The sequence below is a fragment of the Juglans microcarpa x Juglans regia genome, chromosome 1D, assembly GCF_004785595.1.
Source record: "Juglans microcarpa x Juglans regia isolate MS1-56 chromosome 1D, Jm3101_v1.0, whole genome shotgun sequence".
In the NCBI taxonomy this organism is placed as follows: Eukaryota; Viridiplantae; Streptophyta; class Magnoliopsida; order Fagales; family Juglandaceae; genus Juglans; species Juglans microcarpa x Juglans regia.
In genome coordinates, this window is record NC_054594.1 from 47,499,859 (window position 1) to 47,521,443 (window position 21,585).

The 21,585-nt window shown below is 34.4% G+C and overlaps 2 protein-coding genes across 5 annotated transcripts; both read right to left on the minus strand.

Annotated features, from left to right (window-relative positions):
- Positions 1 to 97: 97 nt before the first annotated feature.
- LOC121234489 (WAT1-related protein At2g39510-like) lies at positions 98 to 2,408 on the minus strand. 3 transcript variants are annotated; one of them, XM_041130439.1, is made up of 7 exons: positions 2,177 to 2,408; positions 2,010 to 2,072; positions 1,805 to 1,921; positions 1,448 to 1,691; positions 1,150 to 1,311; positions 789 to 937; positions 98 to 543 (listed from the first exon to the last, which is right to left on the minus strand). In XM_041130439.1, exons 1-7 carry the CDS (start codon positions 2,368 to 2,370, stop codon positions 336 to 338), a joined length of 1,137 nt encoding a protein of 378 aa, XP_040986373.1. In that variant the 5' UTR covers positions 2,371 to 2,408; the 3' UTR covers positions 98 to 335. The 3 variants fall into 3 exon arrangements, with proteins under 3 accessions (XP_040986373.1, XP_040986367.1, XP_040986381.1); XM_041130433.1 differs by having other exon boundaries at positions 1,805 to 1,936; XM_041130447.1 differs by lacking the exon at positions 98 to 543 and having other exon boundaries at positions 676 to 937; positions 1,805 to 1,936.
- A 14,750-nt stretch (positions 2,409 to 17,158) lies between these two features.
- LOC121241123 (WAT1-related protein At2g39510-like) lies at positions 17,159 to 20,642 on the minus strand. Of its 2 annotated transcripts, XM_041138745.1 has the most exons (7): positions 20,418 to 20,642; positions 20,253 to 20,315; positions 20,017 to 20,133; positions 19,676 to 19,913; positions 19,072 to 19,233; positions 17,949 to 18,100; positions 17,159 to 17,719 (listed from the first exon to the last, which is right to left on the minus strand). In XM_041138745.1, exons 1-7 carry the CDS (start codon positions 20,609 to 20,611, stop codon positions 17,470 to 17,472), a joined length of 1,176 nt encoding a protein of 391 aa, XP_040994679.1. In that variant the 5' UTR covers positions 20,612 to 20,642; the 3' UTR covers positions 17,159 to 17,469. The 2 variants fall into 2 exon arrangements, with proteins under 2 accessions (XP_040994679.1, XP_040994688.1); XM_041138754.1 differs by lacking the exon at positions 20,253 to 20,315 and having other exon boundaries at positions 20,469 to 20,642.
- Between the last annotated feature and the right edge of the window lie 943 nt (positions 20,643 to 21,585).

The following is a 21,585-nucleotide window of genomic DNA, read 5'->3' on the forward strand; positions in this document are numbered from 1 at the left end:
TAAAGTTGGCCAACAACGTATTGGGAAAAGATACTGATGCAAGAAAATCTGGTGAGTGGTGGTGATTTTTCTGCACAATTAAAGCTTGTGAAAGAAAGGTACTTTTACAGCAGAAACGAGGTTGCAAAAGAGAATTGATGTTCTCATATTTTAGAAATCAACCACAAAAGAGCTAGCTCAGGCAGATGATGCTATATACTTGCAGCAAAAGATGATGCTCTAGAATTCTTTCGGGATAATATTTTATGTTGCCTGGAACTGGAACGTACCAAGAGAGAGAGAAAAAAAAAAAGTGGGTGGGGAAGGGGTGTGGGGGTTCAAATTCTTTGGTTCCTTCAAACAGTTTCATCCGTCCGAACAACGCTGCTAACAGTAATGGCAGCATGATCGGAAGTCCCCAAACATTCACCAGGTGTAGGTGTGCTCATTTGTTGTTCGCTTCGTGCTGCCGAACCTGTGTTTGATTGAGATGCAAGTTGATCCCTCCTTTTACCCCATAGAAGGACATATAGGCCAATGAATATAATGACTACTCCAATAATCCTGCAAGGCCGACGGGACAACATCACCGAGTTTTTACCCACGTTTTTTTAGAATTTTTGCAATATGTAAATAAACATGACTCTTATCCCACTTCTATGTGACATTGTTCATCAATTATTAGATCGATTATTCTTTTATAAAATTAAAAATTTAATATATGATGAATAATGTCACATCATTACAGTAGGATATAAGTAAGATGTGAGTCATGTAGCACAATCATATAATATGCGATGGATCCAAACCTTCCTAAATATATTTTCTCTGCTAATACAAATGAGCCCAAAATTGTAATAACGATCGTGGTCAGGGGATTAAAAGCAGAGAGGAAAACCGGACCCTTTTCCTTGGTTACCACTCCCATTATATAATACGCGACCCCAGAAAGTATTCCCTGTATAGCAACATCATCTGCATGCGTTAGAACTAGAAGTTAATCTGTTAAGAGTGTAACCCAGCATGCAACCACCAAACATACAACTTTTGGACTCTGTTAATATATGCATCAGACATCCTTTTGTATCATATCTGAAACAATGAAGAAAATGCTAACATTTAGATTGCAAATGTTACATTAATATATATTTGAGGTTAAATTTTTCTTACTGCATAAAGACTGGCTAGTAATTGGACTTCCAAGTGTACTGACCACACTGCAGCATTGCCCCTTTCAAATGCCAAACTCACCATGACGGCTTCCACCATGCCCGAACTGCATATCAAAGTTGTGAGGGAGAGCTGGGCAGGATATGATCTTAGTGTAATTGCCTGCAAGAAGCACCCATAACCAGCGAGGGAAAAAGGAAAAGGAAAACAGGAAATTAGAAATCATGATACTTCAAATCTTTTTGCCAGATAATGTAAAGCTTGGGGAGTTAGATAACATTGGATTGGGAAAGCTAACTTGCAGAATGATGAAGCAACACCAGCAGAAACAAGATGCTATGATCAGTAGAGAACCCTTCATGAGATCTTGCTTATTTGTTGCACTAGCAGATTGAGAAGGGTGGTCTGATCTTCCTTTCGTCCATGGCAGATTGAGCTCGCGTCCTTGGATTAGAGTCATCAACATTACTCCTCCAACCACCACTATGGTTCCCAATATCTTTGCCTGGCTTTGAAATCTCCTAATATTGACCTTCTCGAACCTACAGATCATTACCATCCGCAAAAGTTACATCTCTATTTCCAACAATTCTATATCTCTTCTTTGACTTTACATGCAAGCACATGCATAAATGATCCTGATATTAAAACTAACCCAAAAATCCAAGCCGTTGCAAATGCCAGAGCAGGAAGGATATTGTTCATAGAAGATGCGAAAGAGGCACCCGTATATGTCATCCCAATGTAGTATAGGTTCTGGTCAAGCAAAGGGCTGTATAGAAAACATCTGAAGCCCAGTAAAAATCCTTAGACGATTGAAGTAAGTTAAGAAATTCTATCTCAGTTGTCTAGATTCTTACTCAAACAAGCTCAGCAACATGGCCTTGAGTAAGATGGAGAAGGTCATTTTTGGCCTTGATTGCCTGTTAAGCATTATATATGTCAATATAAATTATTAGCAGCTTCTTCATTTAATTTGTTGGTTTTTACAACAGAGAGAGAGAGAGAGAGAGAGAGAGAGAGAGACCTTTCCAAAACAACGGCGAAAGGAGCCATAACAGCTGTGGCAACGGCCATCCTGTAGGCCACCAGCACGTAATGGCTCATGCCCCGGTTTAAAACAAACTTGGCAATAATGGTCATCCCTGCAGAGCCAAACTGCAAAAGAATCATTGCCAAATATAGCTTTACCCGGCGAAATAAGCGACTGAAGAACTCCATGATAAATATTAATATTTTGTATCTCCTTGTAAAGCTTATTATAAGCATTTATATATATACAATAGAAATTAGGGTACTGAAATATATAGCTTATATAGAGTTTTAAACCACACAGATTAGACAAGTTTATTTTTATACGTTCTCCTTTAAGAAAACATTCCTCAATGTAGAAAAATGGCGTTTCTTTAAAATATCAAACGGCCAGCGGTCTCTAATTACATCATATACCATCAAATGATGCTTATTAAGAGGGCTCAGGTAATTGCACTAATTGACCAAACAAGGCTATGATCGACTTATAGCCATTTCATAAACTGTACCTGATGTACGACTAATTAATACGCAGGCTCTTATAACCTATTTCAATTAATTCACCAGCTCTGCATCACATCTGATCTCTTAATTTGCACCAAGTTGGAAGTGGTATATATTATAATGCCTTGCTAAAACAGTACGTACAATGGCTGGCAAAGAGACGAGTCATAGAGTTTACATAATCCAGTAGTACTACTGTACTGGTTTTACCTTTGCGCTTTGTAGCGGTGGCATGCATATACAATATGTCAAGGAAAAGGATCTAATTAAGAATCATTCACCAGAACGTACGAACCTTGGTTTAGCAATGCTTACTATATATACTAGATAGTCATGGGTTTTTCTTTTTGAAGAAATGTGCGCATTGGATTTAAGATACTGAAACCCTTATAAATTAAGAGACATTCCTTTGGAGCCTAGCGGCCTGCATGGAGATATCAGAACATGAATACTTCTAACAAACAATATGCTGCATGCACGTACAAGCTTAACTTATCTGGCCGACAACAAGTAATAAAAAAAAAAAGTGTATACAGAAAATATTAGATTATTGTGGGCTTCGTGGAGATTAATTTGGACATGCCTAGCTTGAAACATTATCTCATTCTGCGCATGTATCCTTCTTTGTCTTGCATGCTTTTGCTTGTTAACCATATATATATATATATATATATATATATATATATATATATATATATATATATATATATATTACAATATTTAAGTTTTCATTCAGCAATAGTTTGCCGAAGGTCTATCGAGGTCCAAACTAAATCATGTGCTTGCGGTTTTACCATGCAAAACGTATCATGCAGTCCTATATATATAAGGAATAAGGATAAGGAGTCAAGCAACGTTAAACCCAAAAAAAAAGAAAAAAAAAATGGAATCCATGCACTAGTAATTATTGGAGAAAAGCTCTCTAGATTACTACTTAATAATTGATCACGACAAAAGACTCGATCGAGCAAGAATGATAAGAAGAATTTTTAAACATTTCTTTATATATATATATATATATATATATATAGGCGACAGCATAAAACATAAGTACGTCCTCTAGCTAGCTAATAACAATATTATAACACCAAATTAATTAATACCATTAGAGAGACGAGCAAAATAAGCTAAAAACTCGAGAAATTTATCTCATCATACATGAAATTAATGTTGCTGCAGCATATATACGCGTTTGAAATAAGGACGTTTGACTAAACATTGACCCCGAAACGTACGTTTCAGGCCAATTCCGGTTTGACCATTAATACATGATGATCATCATAACTTGGACGATCGATAATTGCATTAATACAGCTAGCGACCGAAGACAATAATATTGATCTGTCGGCCAGCTTCAGCTTGGGACTAGCTAGCGGGATATTGGTTCTTATATATATTAATTTAATGTCAATATATATATATATATATATATATATATATATATATATATAACATACTACACATCATGATTACAAAGTAATCAAACTCTTCGATTGCTCACATGAAAAGTAAATACATGTACCAGTACTACCTTGAATTTAATGGCCGGTATGAATGACATCATGAGTTTTAATTTATGTGGAAGGAGGAATTAATAAAGCATTAGCTCATTACTCATTAATTATTTCAAGATTCACTTTTTAGAGTTTGAGAAAAAACATGAGTACAGAGAGAAGCCTTTTAATTAGTGTTCACCAAAATGGTTGCGCTTGTGAACAACACTGCACCAAATGACTTACAAAGCGAATCATATATAGGCAATATTCGCTATCTTGTATAGGTACTGGCCGATGGAGCTTAAAGTACTGATATTTGGAAGGCTGGAGAAATAAATTCATATATTTCATGGATGAGCTGCTTGTTCATGATATATAGCTTAATTAATCGGGTCTTTTTGCAGCCTATTAACCCGATCGAAGGTTCAATTCATTCCATTTTCTTTCATGATCTGATAATACAGATGATCAGATGAAATATTATTTGACACCAAAAGGGGAAAAAAGAGAGGAGAGTTTGATGCTTGCTTCTTAGCTTGTGGTGGCGTACGTACTTACAATATAATTATATGAAAAATTATACTCATCATTCTTATACCACACACCATACATGATTTTTTAATTTTTTAATTTTTTTCCTTACCAAATATATGGTGTATGAATGATGAATAAAAGAATTCAATTAGTTTAGTAGGAATAAAAAAAAAAAAAAAAAGTTTGGAGCATGTCATGTGGTGTATATTTATATATTAGGTGAAAGCAACATGCAATGCACGTTTGCTTAGTTTATATTTAATTCTTTTTTATTAAGAATTAATTTTTTATTAATAAGGACGTAATGTTTTTGGTTATTTAAATAACGATGTAATGTTTATGTAATTTATAAATATTTACACGTTGTGATATATTATAAAAGAAGAGTATTAATAGAAGCTATAAAATGGTCCTATAAATAAACATCGCCCATAGTTTTATGAAAGTTGTTTGAGATAATTTTGATTCTAGGATGACAATCCAGCAATTTTCTCATCTTGCATTGCCTCAATAGATAGGAAATTAAAAGGCCTATGTTTTTTTCCCTTCAGTTTCTCTGGATCTACATAAACTTAATCTTCCAATTTTTTTTGATAATTTTTCCACAACGCTTTTAATATATATTCAAAATTCCTACAAAATAAATTTTAAATAGCTTTACATAATTAATAAAAACCTAATTTATTTTTTAATTAATTGATTATAACCAAACTCAATTTTTGAATAAAGTTTTTAAAAGATACCTCTCCAGCATGTTCCATCAACTTAACTGCTGAACAACCTAGTGCCTCTTCTGCTACTTCACCAAACATTGTAGTAGCTATCTTTTTAATATTATCATCCAGTTTAACATGTGCACTAACACTTTAAATGTATTGAATATATTATTTTCAATTTGAACAATGTTAAATTCTAAATTAAATTAGATATCAATTATAAATTAAAATTGTAAGATACTAACTGTGGTTTGCAGACCCCTTAGTTTTTGCAATATATACAAACAAAGCTTTCATTGTATTTATATCCAGTATTTATATCCAGTCTCTTTATTACAACCAACACATGATATGTAATAAAATACTTGGACCAAGTTAATCATATTTATCTTTGCCTCTATCTAAAATTTTGTTTTCTACGTTAAATCATAATCAATTTTAAAAAAAAAATGTTTGTATAAATATTTTAATTTATTATTAATAAAATAATATTTATCGCCGTTGATTGCAAACCCTTCGTCAACTCATATCTGGTGAAAAGTAATTGTTTATAAAATGAATATCGGATGGAAAGATTTCCAACAATGGGCGCGGGATCACTAAATAAGTAGGCGGGCAATTGTCATTGGCGAATGTGTAGATATCTTATTGAATTGCAGGCAAGCTCATGAAGTAGAGTAAACACATTTTTCCATTGAAAAAGTCTACTATGTCGCTTCAAGTTGACACTTCTATTTAATCGCTGGTTAAAATTAATTTTTTTTTACTTAGTGATTAAAAAAATGATTTTAAATGTATTTATGTATTTTTTTTATTTTTTAAATATATTTAAATATGTTAAAAAAATGTGAAAAAAAAAAAAAAAAAATTACACTAGACGATATGCCTAGTGGTCAAGATGGAGCGGCATAGTAGCCGCACCCTTTCCCATTTCTTTTCATTAGAAAAATCTGAAACTGGTTTTGTGACACCACACAGGACATGTGGATGATTCAGATCTAGGCCAGCTGGTCTACACCGTGCTAGGCGTAGATCAATATCATCTATTATTACTTGTCATATCAATTACCTCACAATAATAATTTCTTCATTCTTATTTTGGCCTCTATACTGAGCTGTCGTTGGTTGTACTATATGTTTTTTTTAATATGTTTTTTTAAGTTATTTTTTACATAAATTTTTTTAATCCTTTTAAATATTTAAAAAAAATAAATAAATCTAGTACATCATTAAAAACACTTCCTTAATCATAAAAAAGTTTTCAAATATTTAAAAATTTTAATCCAAAAATGATGCTTAGATTTAAAATTTAATGAAAACTTAAAGTAATAATGCAAATTTCAATACTAAAATTTCATGACAAAGTAAAAAACGGTGAAAGTTTTTTAAAATAGAACTTTAACATGCTATATCTACTTATATTCATCCTGTGTCTACAAATATATACATTATTAAAAACATATTTAAATAAAAAAATTATAAGAAGACGAAAGATTGAGAGACAACTGCATCAGAGCCTCAGAGATGGGGAGAGAGGCATTCAGATTTGTGCAAAAGAAAAAAGAAGATGAAAGATCTTGAACGGATCACTATGATTTAAAACAAAGGAGGCGAGAATTTATGAGCTCTATAGATCATTAATACAGATCTTGAACAGCGTTAACTTTAAAGAAAAAATAAAAATAAAAACCATTAAAACAAAGTTCCGTTTGATAGTCATTATATATATATAAAGATATATATACACTCATTCCGTGGCCTCTTGGAAATGCTTGATCCATTGCTGCTTTAATCTAATTCAAGCTATATATATATATATATATATATATATATATAATTACCTCTTACTTTTAGAAGTACCATACAATCATGCGTTACAACAACAAATACTATTTTTTTTTCGGAAGCATTAGTCGTGAGAAAAAGTATATTTTTAGTGAGACAAATTTTTTTTATTAATTTGTTTCGTGAAAGACTCGTGACATTTAATTGATGAAGAAATAGAGAAGGTGATGAAAGTTTCAATTGAGAAGGTGAGTTGTTTCGTGACGTAGTTTATATTCGACAGCAGATGAATTAGAGAATGAGGCGTACGGGTATATACTCGATCGGTAGTACGTACTATGATCTCTTGCATTAATTGACAAAACTATTTTTTTTTTAAGTACAATTGGCAAAAGTTATTAATTGTAAAATACATATACATATATAATATGATTTATTTTTATATAGCCTTTGGCAAAAGACAACTAATATTTTGAGATAACTATGCATAAATAGAGAATGAAACATGCATATTTAGAGACAGAGAGTAAATTATAAAATTGAAGTACTTCCGAAATTTATGAGTTTCGTCGATTCATGAGTAGTGAGTTGGATTCAGAAATTGCATTTTTTAGAGGGAGAAAAAACGTCTAGGCAACCAAGAGACTGCATGCAGTACTTGAAATTAGAGAGTTCATATTATATCATTGAGAAGTGTTACAAATAAAAAATAGATTATATAAAAATAAATTTATAAATTGACATGATTTTATATGATATGTTAAATTTATTTTACATTAAAAATAAATTTATAATCTAATATATTATATCAGATTACGTCAATTTATAAATTTATTTTTATAAGATATTTTATGACTAAAACATTTTTCTATTTTATTTGGAGTAACAAATACTTTAAAATTAGAATGTCTGAGACGGAAACTTTGTTCTTTATATATAGGAGATAACACGCGGATGTGACATATTGATGTCCCCACATAAGTTTTGGAATGTAGACAGATACGTATACATCAAGAAATGAACAAAAGGAGAGTTATATAAAAACCAAGCAAACTTTATTACAAAACCAAGGAAACTGTAAACATGAGTACACCAGTACTTAATTTAGAACATATATATATATATATATTACAATTATATAAAAAAAACAAAATACAAACATTTTTTCATATTCGTTAATTGATGCGTCAGATTTGCACATCAATAATATATTTAGTATTTCAATAAAAAAGTTTATAATAAATAGATTTTTGTCGTATCCAAGTTCCGTGCCGAAAGGCCTTCCTGGATTGGTTTGCGATTACAGGCTTGGCACATGATCCTCTGACTCGAGTTCTCAACCCACGGTTGGGTCTTGTCTTTGGGCCTGGAATTTCGTAGCTTGACCTCTTTAGGCCTGGCCCCTTCCTCTCTCACACACACACACATATAGAAAATATGAGATTGTTGTAGGCTTTGTGGAGATTTATAAGTTGGACATGCCTTGAAACGTGATCTCATTAATGTATCCAGCTTCTTGGTCTTGCTTTTGCCTGATAGCCATATATATTACAATCAAGTTTTCATTCAGCAATATATGGCCAATCGAAGGTCCAAATTAATTTAAATGCGCTTACGATTTTACCATGCAAAACTTATCATGTAGTTTAAGGTGTAAGGATAAGGAGTACATCAAGCAACATTAAATCCAAAAAAAAAAAAAAAAAAAAGAATCCACTAGTAATATTCAATATTGGAGATTGAAAAACTCTCTAGATTACTTCAAGGTCCCGTTTGGATGTTGAATTGAGTTGAAATGAGTTGAGTTCTTTATGAATAGTAATGAGTTGAGATAGTAAAGCGAGTTTTGTGTAGTCCACCTAAGATAAGTTTAGATGTATTTATGAAAAATTATAAAAGGTTATGGGTCCCATGATGAAAGATATGTTGAATTGAAAAAAGTTATAGGTATCACGTGTAAATAGTTTTTGAGTTGAGATGAGTTTAGTGATTTGAGAGTTAGGTATTTGGATGTTAGGCTCAGCTTAAAATTAAACCGAATTGAGTTGATCTTAATTCAGTTCAAGTTCCAAACGACCCTTTTAAAGTTAATTCATGATCACGACAAAAGACTCAAGCTAGAATGATAGGGTTTTTAAACATTTGATCTTTGTAATATATAGGCTACAACACAAAACATAAGTACGTCCAAATTAATATTTTAACACCAAATTAATATCTATCTCGAACCCCTTAAAAAATTGAGAAACTGCTAGGCTAATTGCTTGGCTCCGACGATTACGGGAATTTTGTTAACTGCCTTGTGGGTTCATGGTTTTCTCTCAATTTCGGCTATTTGTTGTGATTTGAGGGTCTATTTTCTTGTCTTAGGTGAAGATTGTTACTTTCAAAGGTCTACTTTGCCAATTTGCTGGACTGATGGGGATGATTTGGTTGATAAATGGAAGAGATTTTCTCCGACTGATGTTGAGCAGGTGGACGTTTGTATTCAAGATTTTTCACAGGAGTCCATTGTTGATTATAAGGATTATTGCCTCATTTTCAGTTTACTCTCACGTAAATTCTTCAATAAAGAGACTTTTAAGTCAGCAATGTGCATTGTTTGGAATCTAGTGAAAGGGGTTAAGTTCTTTGATTTGGGAGATAACGTTTTTCTTGCTCAGTTTACTGATACGAGCGATAAGCAAAAGGTTCTTCTTAATAGTCCTGGTCTTTTGATAGGAATTTGGTTTTGCTTATGGACTATGTTGGTGATGTTCAAGCGTCACGTATTAAGATGAATTTCGCTTCCTTCTGGCTTAGATTATATGATTTGCCTTTAACAGGGATGAATTATGATACAATATGTAGTATTAGGGGTTGATTGGTAGTGTCGAAAACATTGATTTGTCTGGTCAATCTCCAAGATGGGGAATGTTTTTGAGGGTGTGAATTCGGATTGATGTTAGATTACCATTGCCCTGTGTTAAGAGACTCTGTTTGAGGAATGGTGAGGTGCTCTGGGTCCGTCTGAAATATGAGCGTCTGCTTAATTTTTGCTACTGTTGTGGGAAGTTAGGTCATTCTGATAGAGAATGTGATTTATGGGTGTCTAAGAGGATTTTATTTGAGAATGATGAGATTCCCTTTGGAGCATGGTTGCGTGCGAAAGCAAGAACCACTTTTGATAGACAACGTAAATCCTTTTTAGGAGATGTATCCCAGATAGTGACTAAGGAAAATACAAAAATAGATATTAGTATGGGTGATGGCGATTCAATGCAGAAGATTATTAATGAGGAATCAAGAGCAATGAAGTCCAATATGCATGGTTTGAAGAAGATAATGCAGAGGAATATAGGTGCTATTGATGGTATCTGTTGTGGAAGGTTAAAGATGACTGACATGGGCCTTTCTCATAATCGTGGGCCATCTGTTTCGGGTGTGAAGAGTCTAGATGTGGAGGGTTTTATTAAGTAGCCTAAAGGCCCACTCAAGCCCAAAGGTAGATGAGATGTGAAGAAGCACAAATTTATTAATTTTGGGTCATCTGCTTCAGGTCTTAAGCTTTTAGACGTCGAAGAGTTGCCTGGATTAGCTGAAGGCCTGTGGGTTGTGAAGGAAAATGAGGGATCTAAGTTCCACTTTGCTGCTAACATTTGTGAAGGAAATGTAGAGGAGATTGACATTGTGGTTTCGAAGGCTAGGGTTTCCGCATCTGATGTGAAGAAAAAGGGGAGGCCACGATGGCGGGAGGCTACTGTTTCTACTCAGCACTCTGGTAAGTCTCAATGGAACGGTTGAAATTTACTATAGGGTTCTCAAGGGTATTGTCGGTGGATTGTCAAGGGTGTAGTAGAGGGTTGGTTTTATTTTGGAGGAGGGATGTGGATTTAACTATGATGTCCTACTCTAAACATTATTTTGATGCTTGGGTAGTGGATAGAGTCACGGGTTTGAGAAGTCACATTATTGCCGTTTATGGGCACCTTGATGTTAGTAAGAGAAAATTAGTTTGGAATTTGATGAGAAGTCTATCAGTGGAAACTCCCATTCCTTGGTTGTGCTTTGGTGACTTTAATGGGATAATCTCTAATGCTGAAAAAAGAGGAGGAAGGGTACGTCCGAGTAGACAGATGCATGGTTTTCGCGATGCATTAGATTTTTGTGATTTGAAAGGGATTGACTCTCAGGGTCCATTCTTTACATGGTCTAATTTACATGAGGGTGGTGCATTGATTGAAGAGCGGCTAGATCGATGTCTTGCTAATTCAAATTGGTTTTCTATGTTCCCGTATGCTACTGTTAATAATTTCTTGACTTCACATTCTGATCATCATTATTTGGTTTTGAATACGATTGGTGCTTTAGAGTGTTTAAGAAGGGGACGTAGACCTTTCAGATTCGAGGCAATGTGGGTAGGAAGTATGGGGTGTGTAGAAACTATTGTAGTACTTGGCAAAAGTCAGATAATGAGGATGCCCATAGTGGTCTAAATTATGCTCTACTTTTTTGTAGTAGGGGTTTGAGAGTGTGGAATGCTGTCCAGTTTGGGGAGATTAAAACTCAGTTGAAGAATAAAAGAACAGAGTTATCTAGAGCAGTGGGTAATTCTTCTACTGGTTCTTTTATGGCCTTAATCAAGTCACTTCGTCATGACATTAACTTGTTATTGGAGCGAGAAGAGTTAATGTGGAAGCAGCGATCTCATGTTTTATGGTTGGATTCTGGTGATCAGATATCAAAATTTTTCCATAGAAAATCATCACAAAGAAAGGCAAGGAATCATATTAGTAAGCTATGCAATAATGAAGGAATTTGGCATGAGGGGCAAGCTATGGAAATTGTTGTTAATAATTATTTTGAGGAGCTGTTTGTGAGTTCTAACCCTTGTGATATGACAGCTATTCTTGATGTTATACCTTTGCAAGTAACAAATGAAATGAATGTGAAGTTAATGAAGGTGTACACTGAGGTTGAGGTCAAATTTGCATTATTTCATATGCAACCCTTGAAAGCCCCAGGTCCTGATGGTATGTCTCCTTTATTTTTCTACAAATATTGGTCTACTGTTAGGGATTTGGTGACTAAATATGTTTTGTGTTGTTTATCTAATGGGTATGTTCAGGCAAATCTAAATGAGACTTTTGTTGTGCTTATTCCTAAGAAGATGAATTCTGAATCTATGAAGGATTTTAGACTTATTAGCTTATGCAATGTGATCTATAACATTATTACTAAAGTTATTGTTAATAGGCTTAAAATTATTTTACCAAAGGTCGTCTCAGATTGTTAAAGTGCTTTTGTGCCAAGACAATTAATTATGGACAATGTGTTAGTAGCGTATGAATCTGTCCATGCTATAAAAAATAGAAAAAAGGTCATAAGGGTGTGATGTCTATGAAGTTAGACATGAGTAAAACAAATGACAAAGTAGAGTGGGGCTTCTTAGAACAAGTTATGCTGAAACTTGATTTTCATCGGCTATGGGTGAGATTAGTGAGGTCATGCATTGGTTTAGTTTCATATCGGGTATTGTTGAATGGTGTGCCTACCAAGTCTTTTGTTTCTTCCCGTGGTTTGCATCAAGGTGATCCTTTATCACCTTACCTGTTTGTTTTATGCGTTGAAGCTCTATCATATTTATTGAGGCATGCTAATAATTGTCGGATGATTAATGGTGTTAAGGTATGCTCTCGGACACGTACTATTAGTCATTTATTTTTCACGGATGATAGTCTACTATTTTGTCAAGCCACCTGTGCTAAAAATGAGGCATTGAGACAGCTTTTGGCCCTTTATGAATCTGTATCAAGATAACAATTGAATTTAGATAAAACTGAATTGCTTTTCAGCCCTAACGTGAGTGAAGATGTTGTTTCAGCTATTATGGAAATTTGGAATGTTTCTTCTTTATAACACCATTCTCGGTATTTGGGGCTTCCTTCATTTGTTGGAAGGTTTAAAAGTTCTACTTTTCAAGATTTAAAAGAGAAGGTGTGGGGTAAGCTTTAAGGGTGGAAAGAACAATTACAATCTTAAGCTGGAAGAGAAATATTGATTAAAGCAGTGGTTCAAGCATTACCAATATATACAATGAGCTGTTTTTTGTTGCCTAAGTGAGTATGTGGTGAATTGGAGTCTATGTTTGCTCCTTTTTGGTGGGGACAAATAAATTCTAAATGTAAGATGTACTGATTGAGTTAGAAGCAGATGTGTAATTCGCAATTTAGAGGAGGGGTGGGTTTTAAGAATCTGAGAATGTTTAATTTGGCTTTACTTGCTAAACAAGGGTGGAGGTTGTTAATGGAACCTCAATCTTTGTTATCACGGGTCTTTAAAGCCAAGTATTTTCCTGACGGAGATTTCTTACATGCTAGTTTACCAAGAAAGTCATCTTACGTTTGGAGAAGCATTTTTGCTTTTAAATAAATTCTTTGTTTTGGTTGTAAGTGGAATGTTGGTAAGGGTGATAAAGTCCGAATCATGCTAGATAAATGGCTGCCTATGAATGTTCAATTGCTACCTCAGTCTTCTCAGCATATTATTCAATCTGATACCACTATTGATTATTTATTAATGCAGAATATACATTTGTGGAACAAGGAGTTAGTATTTTCAATTTTTCCTACTAATGTGGTTGCCTCTATATGTTCTATACCTTTGCTGTCCAGACAAGAAAATGACAGAGTCATGTGGCTGGGTAATAAGATGGGGTATACTTTGTAAAGTCAGGGTATTATTTAGCTTTAAATTTGTTTTCTCTAAATGATGGTCCTGAGAGCTCTCATTCATAAGCTACTAAGTGGTTTTGGATAAACTTTTGGAATTTAAAGCTACCTAATAAAGTGAAGAACTTTGGATGGAGGGCATGCAAGGATAGTTTACCAACAAGATACAACTTGTTGAGAAGAGGGATCCTATAATCAGCCATTTGTGTTCACTGCATGCAATGGGATGAAGATGTTTTTTATGCTATTTGTGGTTGTCCGTTAGTACATGAAGCTTGGGCAATTCACTGTCCACATATTATGCATCATTTACACCAAGTGCGAAGTTTATCAGAGTTGGTCTGGATATTGATGAAATCTGATTCTAATTTAGGTCCTATATTTATTACCATTTCATGGGGAGTTTGGAAGGACAGGAATCTAAAAATTTTTCAGAACTCCGAGTGTTGCATTCTTGAATTAATTGATAGTTGTTTTGGGTATGTTGAGAGTTATCTTTATGTTAAGAAGTGTCATATAGTGTTGTATAAGGAAAAAGTACTTTCTTGGATAGCTCCTACTCAAGGTAAAGGGAATCTTAATTTTGATGGAGCTTTATTTCATTCTTCTGCATCAGCTGGTATTGGTGTTATTTTACGAAATGATAATGAGAATGTTTTGATGGCTGCAAACCGGGGCTTTTGAAGTTGATGATATTGAAGCTTTAGGGGTTTGTAGTTAATACTTCATATGGTTTGTTGAATCTGAATTTGGAATGTGACTCGCTTGTTATTGTTGAAGTTATTTGTTCCAATAAAGCTAATTTATCTAAGCAAGGGTCTGTGATCAATGAGATTAAAAGCTTTCTTCGTTGTTTTAATTCATTTGAAGTTCTCAATGTTGGTTGTCAAGGGAATTAGGCTGTTCATATATTGGCAAGACATGCTTATTTTATTGATGATACTTTGTAATATTGGTCGCATTCGTGTCTAGAATTTATTCGGGCTAGAATTTTTTTTGATGCTGTCATGTAACTATGCAGGGATATTGTCTGTATTGCCTATTCTTTATGAATGAAGTTACGATGGTGTTATAAAAATAAAAATAAAAATAAAAATAATAATAATAATAATAATAATAATATCATTCGAGAGACGAGCAAAATAAGCTAGAGATTAATTTTTGTCATCATGAAATTGTTGCTGCAACGCGTTTTAAATTAGGTTTGACAAAACATTGACCCCGAGACGTTTCCACATGATGATCATAACTTCGATGATCTATCATTGCATTAATTAGTTCGATCAAGACGTACGTACCGCGACAGAATACATTCTGTCAGCCAGCTTCAGCTAGCTTAGGACTTGCTCGGACTTTTGTTGATCAAGTCGACGGCCTACCTTCTTTGCTAGCCCCTTTTTTTTTCACTCTAATAGTTCTGCATGCATGGCTCTTATTTTAATGTAATGTCATTTGTTTTACATAAAAAAATATATATATACTACACTTTACGAAAGTAATTAATAGTACTACTCTATGATCGCTCACATGACAAGTAAATGCATGTATGAATAGCAGTTTTAATTTATGTGAAAGAAGGAATTAAGCACATTAATTATTTCAGGAGGATTCACATATTCATGCGTTTCTTTTTTTTTAGATTTGTGCTGAAAATTATAGATAGAGATCGAAATCTTTTAGTCTAGTTTGTTTTTATAGATGAGATGGGATAAGGTCATGAGTTGAGATTAAAGTTAAAAGTTAAATAAAATATTATTATAAAATATTATTTTTGTTTTGATATTTGTAAAAGTTGAATTGTTTATTTTATTTTGTGTAAAAATTTTAAAAAATTGTAATGATTAGATGAAATGAGTTAAGAAGAATTGTGAAAATAAACGAGTTAATTAGTGTTGACCAAAATGGGTGTCCGTGTGAGTGAATAGAAGACTAACAAAACGGATAGGCAATCGCTATCTAGTGTAGGTGGGATTAATTAAACTGATAATTGGAAGGCTGGAGAAGTTAATTAATATATTTCATGGATGAGCTAATTGATAGCTTAATCGGGGGGTGATTAAATATATAAAGATATGGGCCCGCCCATCTTTTTTGTTGGATCTATAGAAAAAGTAAATCAATTAGTGGAGGCCGGTAATTATATATGTTATTTATGTCATGATAAGTGGGTCTAATTAATTATTTAATCTAATACATGAGCTAGGGATCATATAAAATCGTGATAAAATTTTCCAATTGAGAATGTGAGACGTTGTTACGTGTCGACGTACTAATTAATTTATAGTTGAGACGCCGCCGATACATTTGAGAATGAGGCGCGCGGGTACGAAATACTATCTCTTGCACGAAAATGAACCATATTTAGAGACAGATTGAGGGACTAAACAAAATTGATCGATTAAGTTCTTCAGGAATTAATTATGAGTTTCATGAGTATTGATCGATCCATGCATGAGTAGTACTACTGAGGACATGGATTCAGAAATTGCATTTTTTGGATCAATTACGTACGTACTAGTACTTGGAATTGGAGAGATCGTACGTATTATATCATTTGGAGCACGAATACTCGAAAAATAGGATGCATTTACGTCTGGAGGCGATAACTTAATTTGTTCTTTATAGGAGATAATTAACACGCGGATGTGACCTATTGATGTCCCCACGTAAAATGTAGACAGATACGTACACATCAGAGAAACAACAAGAGAAATACGTACAGGCATTTTTTCATATTAGCTAAATCATGCGGCGGATTTGCACATCAAAAATGTATTTAGTATATCAATAAAGGAGCTTATAATAAATAGACTTTTTCTTACATTAATATTGGATTATTTCACGTTGAAGCTTGGGAACTCTTTGTTAAGTGCCCTAGGTTTCGATGACAGGAAGTGGTTCTGAAATGGTGCGTAACGAGTTGAAGGTAAAGTGCATGCTGGAAGCCAAGTTACGTCGTTTAAGTTTGTGTTGTGAGAATAAACGGAACGCTGCGATTGGGAGTCCTGTCCTAAACGTGCGTTTTGAGTAGTGGGTCAGTAGTGTTAAAACAGTGAGTTTTGATGTCTGTGAGTCTCGTTTTCATTGTAGATTTATATGCTTTCCTTGTGGGGGGTGGTGAGCATCTTTCTGTTATATAGGCCAGGGAGGGAAGTCAGGTAGTGTTTTTTCATCTGGAATTTTCTAAATCTGAACTTGTACGGAGGTTGGGAATTCCCTCGAAGAATTCCTGTTATCAATACAATCTTGTGATTCTTTCATACATTTCCACAAACACCTATCATCCTTCATTTCCTTCCATTGCTGCACGGTTTCAATTACCAGTATACTATCTCCTGGATTACATTCGGCAGCTCAATAGCAAACACAACAGTCATTACATGAATAGAAATCATAGCAGGTTCTTAACACTCTTTCCACGCACGTACGTGGAAGACATAAATCCCAACCCATGAGCAATATACGTACGTACGCAGGTACGTCCCATGATAATATTGAAGCATGCATGCAGTTGCCATCTTACATATATATATATATATATTTCTACAGGCTAGATTTCTCGGACGGATGATGATCAATGACCACAATTTGATCTTGATTTGAAGAAGTCGTAGTGGTTAACGTTATGGCGTGATTGGTAGTAGCCATATGTTGGGCAGTTGTAGGTACTACTGCTTCTGCTGCCGCCTTATCGACGTCTGACGTACTCGTAATTAGGTGTTCATGTCCGTCTTTGCTCTTGCCCCATACAACCAGATATAGGCCACCAACAATCACAACCGCTCCAATAACTCTGTAAAAACAAACAAACAAACAAACATGAATTAGTTATTGTATCCAAGTTATTTAACTAGCCCTTGCATGCTATCGTGCATATAACTGAATTTTATAATACTATTGATCCTATAATTAAGAAAATGCATGGATATCAAAACCATTCGTAAGATCAGTCCAAGATTGAGCTTTTTTGTTGTGGTAATTGTAGTTGTAGAGAATGGGATCCAATGCACATGCATGCCCACCTTCCCAAGGATGTCATCTCTGCTAGAATGAACGAACCCATAATTGCTACAAGAACCATAGTCAGGGGCCCAGTGGCAGTCACGAAAATTGGTCCCCTTTCCTTTATTATCGCTCCTTGAAGCCAATATGCAATTCCTGTAGCTACTATGCCCTGCATGCAGCATGCAACATTTTTTAGTATATATAAAAATATCAACTACGTTTTGTACTCAAGTTATACTAATACGGTTGGTAACTTCTGACACAAATCAAACACGAAATTAACTAATTATTACGATTTATGAGTTTGGGCTATATATATAGATATATATAACCCCTAAACCGGTTAAGAGATTTGTGTTCGTATTAAAGCTGACTCGATCGTTAAATACGATACAATCCGAACCTAACACGACAACATGAATTGACAGCTAGACTTGCTATTCATGTATTTTGCATAATCTGCTATAACATACTATATATTCACTCACGTATTACATCGTACATGCCATATTATTATAAGTAGGACTAGATATCTTCATCCACTACATTGTATATGTCATGTTATTCGATTTGGTCTGGCCTGATCTCCAACTTGGGCATTATGAAATCCATTTCCTTTCCCTATTAATACCATTCATCCTACTATAAACTACCATCCTTTCATTTTTCTTTAGTGCGATATAAGTAAATTATAAAAAATTATTTGTAATTTTTCTTAATCATTTGATGTCACGTTAAGAGATGATGAAAATATAACATAACTAGAAAAGAATGATGAATATTTTTTTTAATCCATCCAAACTGATTTAACCCTATCTAGATTCACATACCTATTCGACCCGTATCGGCCCGACGCAAAAGATATCAAAAGTTCGAAGAGAGAGAAGCTCCCTCTTCCCCTAACTCAGACTGACCCCTATATATTCTTAGTCCCTTCCGTTTGAGCGACACGATCAGCTCCGACATGGTCCAAATCGATTGCTGATGTAATATGCCCTACGCAATTTAAACCCGTATCTGTATAAGTACTTCAACATGTTTTTATTTTCTTCGCTAATAGATTAATACCCAGACGGGCATGATTTAGATGACATTAAAAGTTCAAACGAAATAAGTGTGACTAAACATAGAGTTTCTCACGCCGTATAGAGCAGCTAAAAGCTTGGTATCCATGTGGATCGACCAGGCCGTCGGGTTGCCCCATTCAATTACAAGTGCAAGTATGGTATTTTCCAGTGTGCCCATCAAGCATATCAAAACTGTAAGGGAAAGCTCTGCAGGATATGATCTCAGTGTAATTGCCTGCAAAAGTAAAAATCACGTTTTAATTAAAATTGATCAGAGCGATATTATCCCGTACGGCAGATCATAAATCTAGTGCAGTTGTTTTATGGATTTTTTTCAATCGTTATTGTTTATCCGAAATCATCATCGTCAATGACAAAGTGTGTTACGTGGCAAGATTAGAGCAACATTCGCATATTCTACGGTCTAAATTTCGAAATTAGAGAGAACCAACACACTGAGAGAGATTATATTTATGGTGCGACTCATCCAAAGATGGAAGGGCCTCTAACTGTAACCCCACCCCCTTAAAAGGCTAGCCATCGAAGCTAGCCAATAACTTACGAGCAAATCAAGAGGAAGGAGTGCCCACTTTGGGCGTCCCTTTATCACAAAAATGATTGAGAATATCATATGCAAGAATTAAGTTGATTATAGTGGTTAATTAAGTTGCTCTTACTTGGAGAATGATGAAACCAGACCAGCAGGCAGAACCTGCTATAACCATGAGACCACCCTTGATGTGATCTTGCTCATTTGCAGCTTTCGTAGATTCTTGGTGGGTATTTCTATTTGTCCATGGCAATTTCAACGTGGGTCCTGAAAACAGAGTCATAACCATTGCTCCCCCGACAGTGACTATAGTCCCCAATATCTTTGCCTGGCTGTGCAGTCTCCTAATTGACACCTTCTCAAGCCTACAAAAGCACTCACAAATTTGAAGCACCCGAAAGTTCATCCGCCATATGCTTCGAAAGAAAAGAAAGAATTTGAGTATGTGTCCAAAGAGAGTTGATTTACCCGCAAATCCAAGCCATTAAGAATGCAAAGGCTGGAAGAATATTGCACATTGCAGATGCAAAAGTTGCTGTAGTGTACTTCATCCCAGTATAGTACAAGCTCTGGTCGATTACAGGCCTGAACAGGAGAAAGTCACGAATGCTTATAAGTGAGACAGAACGGAAAAAATAATGACGATAATTAAATGAAGCTCAAGACCTAAAGCTAGCTTGTTTCTTAATGGTCGAGATTCTTACTCCAATAAACCGAGAAAAAAGATCTTAGCAAAGACAGAGAAGGTCAACTTGGGCCTTACTTTCCTGTTAAGAATGTTAAAAGCAATGTGATAAGCCTATTCAACTCATTCATCTTATAAGATGAAGCAAAGAAATGACACGCATAAACAAAGAGAAGAGAGAAACCTATCCAAGACAATAGCAAATGGTGCAGTCACAGCAGTAGCAACTGCATACCGGTAGACTATCACTACATGTTGGCTCATCCCCTGGTTTAGAGCAAACTTAAAAATTATTTCCATCCCTGCATAGATAGATTGTAATAAAGTTACCGCCAAAAATGGCTTCGCCCGGATATAAATTTTTGCTACGGATTCCATGGACCCGTTACGCTTCTGCTGAGCAAAAAACGAATCAAAGGGTTTATACTTTATATGCAGTTTTTTTTTTTTTTTTTGCCCTTTTGTGTGTGTGGTTCTGGTTCATTTGTCATGGATGAAATCAATCTGAACACGTCTTCCTCCTACAGTTTGGGGTCCCCACGATCTTGCATATACTCAAATAACATTCCTCAAAAGATAACTTATCACCACAAACATCAGATTCAACAGTCTTTTTCCTCAATAATATCTTAAGTGTAGGAGATAATATCAAATTATGGATTTGATTTAATGTTGTCTTGATTTGATCATAATGATTAAAATATTTACGTTATCTCATTTCAATGTAATTTTCTTAAAAATAGGGATCTATTCCTTGTATTCAAACACATTCAAAATGGTAAAAATGTAGCCTTCAAAATATATATATCCTTTCTCATCCTTTGTGTATCTCATTTTTCTATTCTATATTTTATTTTCTTTCATGGTATTAGAGTTATTGGCTAACACTACGCTCAATGTTGTGGATTATCTCTTTTAAAAGTTCGTCCACTCTTTATTCTTTTAAAATTTATTCTGCTAGTTTTGCCTCTCACAAGATTTTTAAGTGAGAATATTTTTACTAACTATGAGCATTTTTTATTAGATTTTGATCAGTTATGAGTATTGTTTGAAGTCGCAGACCCATTTTTAACCTTTTGATTTTGGTTAACCAAGGCCATATATAGCCCATTGTCAATTTAATCTTATGATCTATTGTTAGCCCTTTGTTGACTTTTGCCCGTTATCAATGTCACTTTCATCGAATGATCGGCAACCAATCAACGGATGTGAAAGCAGCACCCAGATTTCAAAATTTTCTTCCTTAAATTTCACTCTCTGTCCATCAGTCCACCCTTAATGAAATATGATTTATATACAACATATTTCACAACAATGTGTTAAATGAAAGATAATTTTATAAAACACTTTAT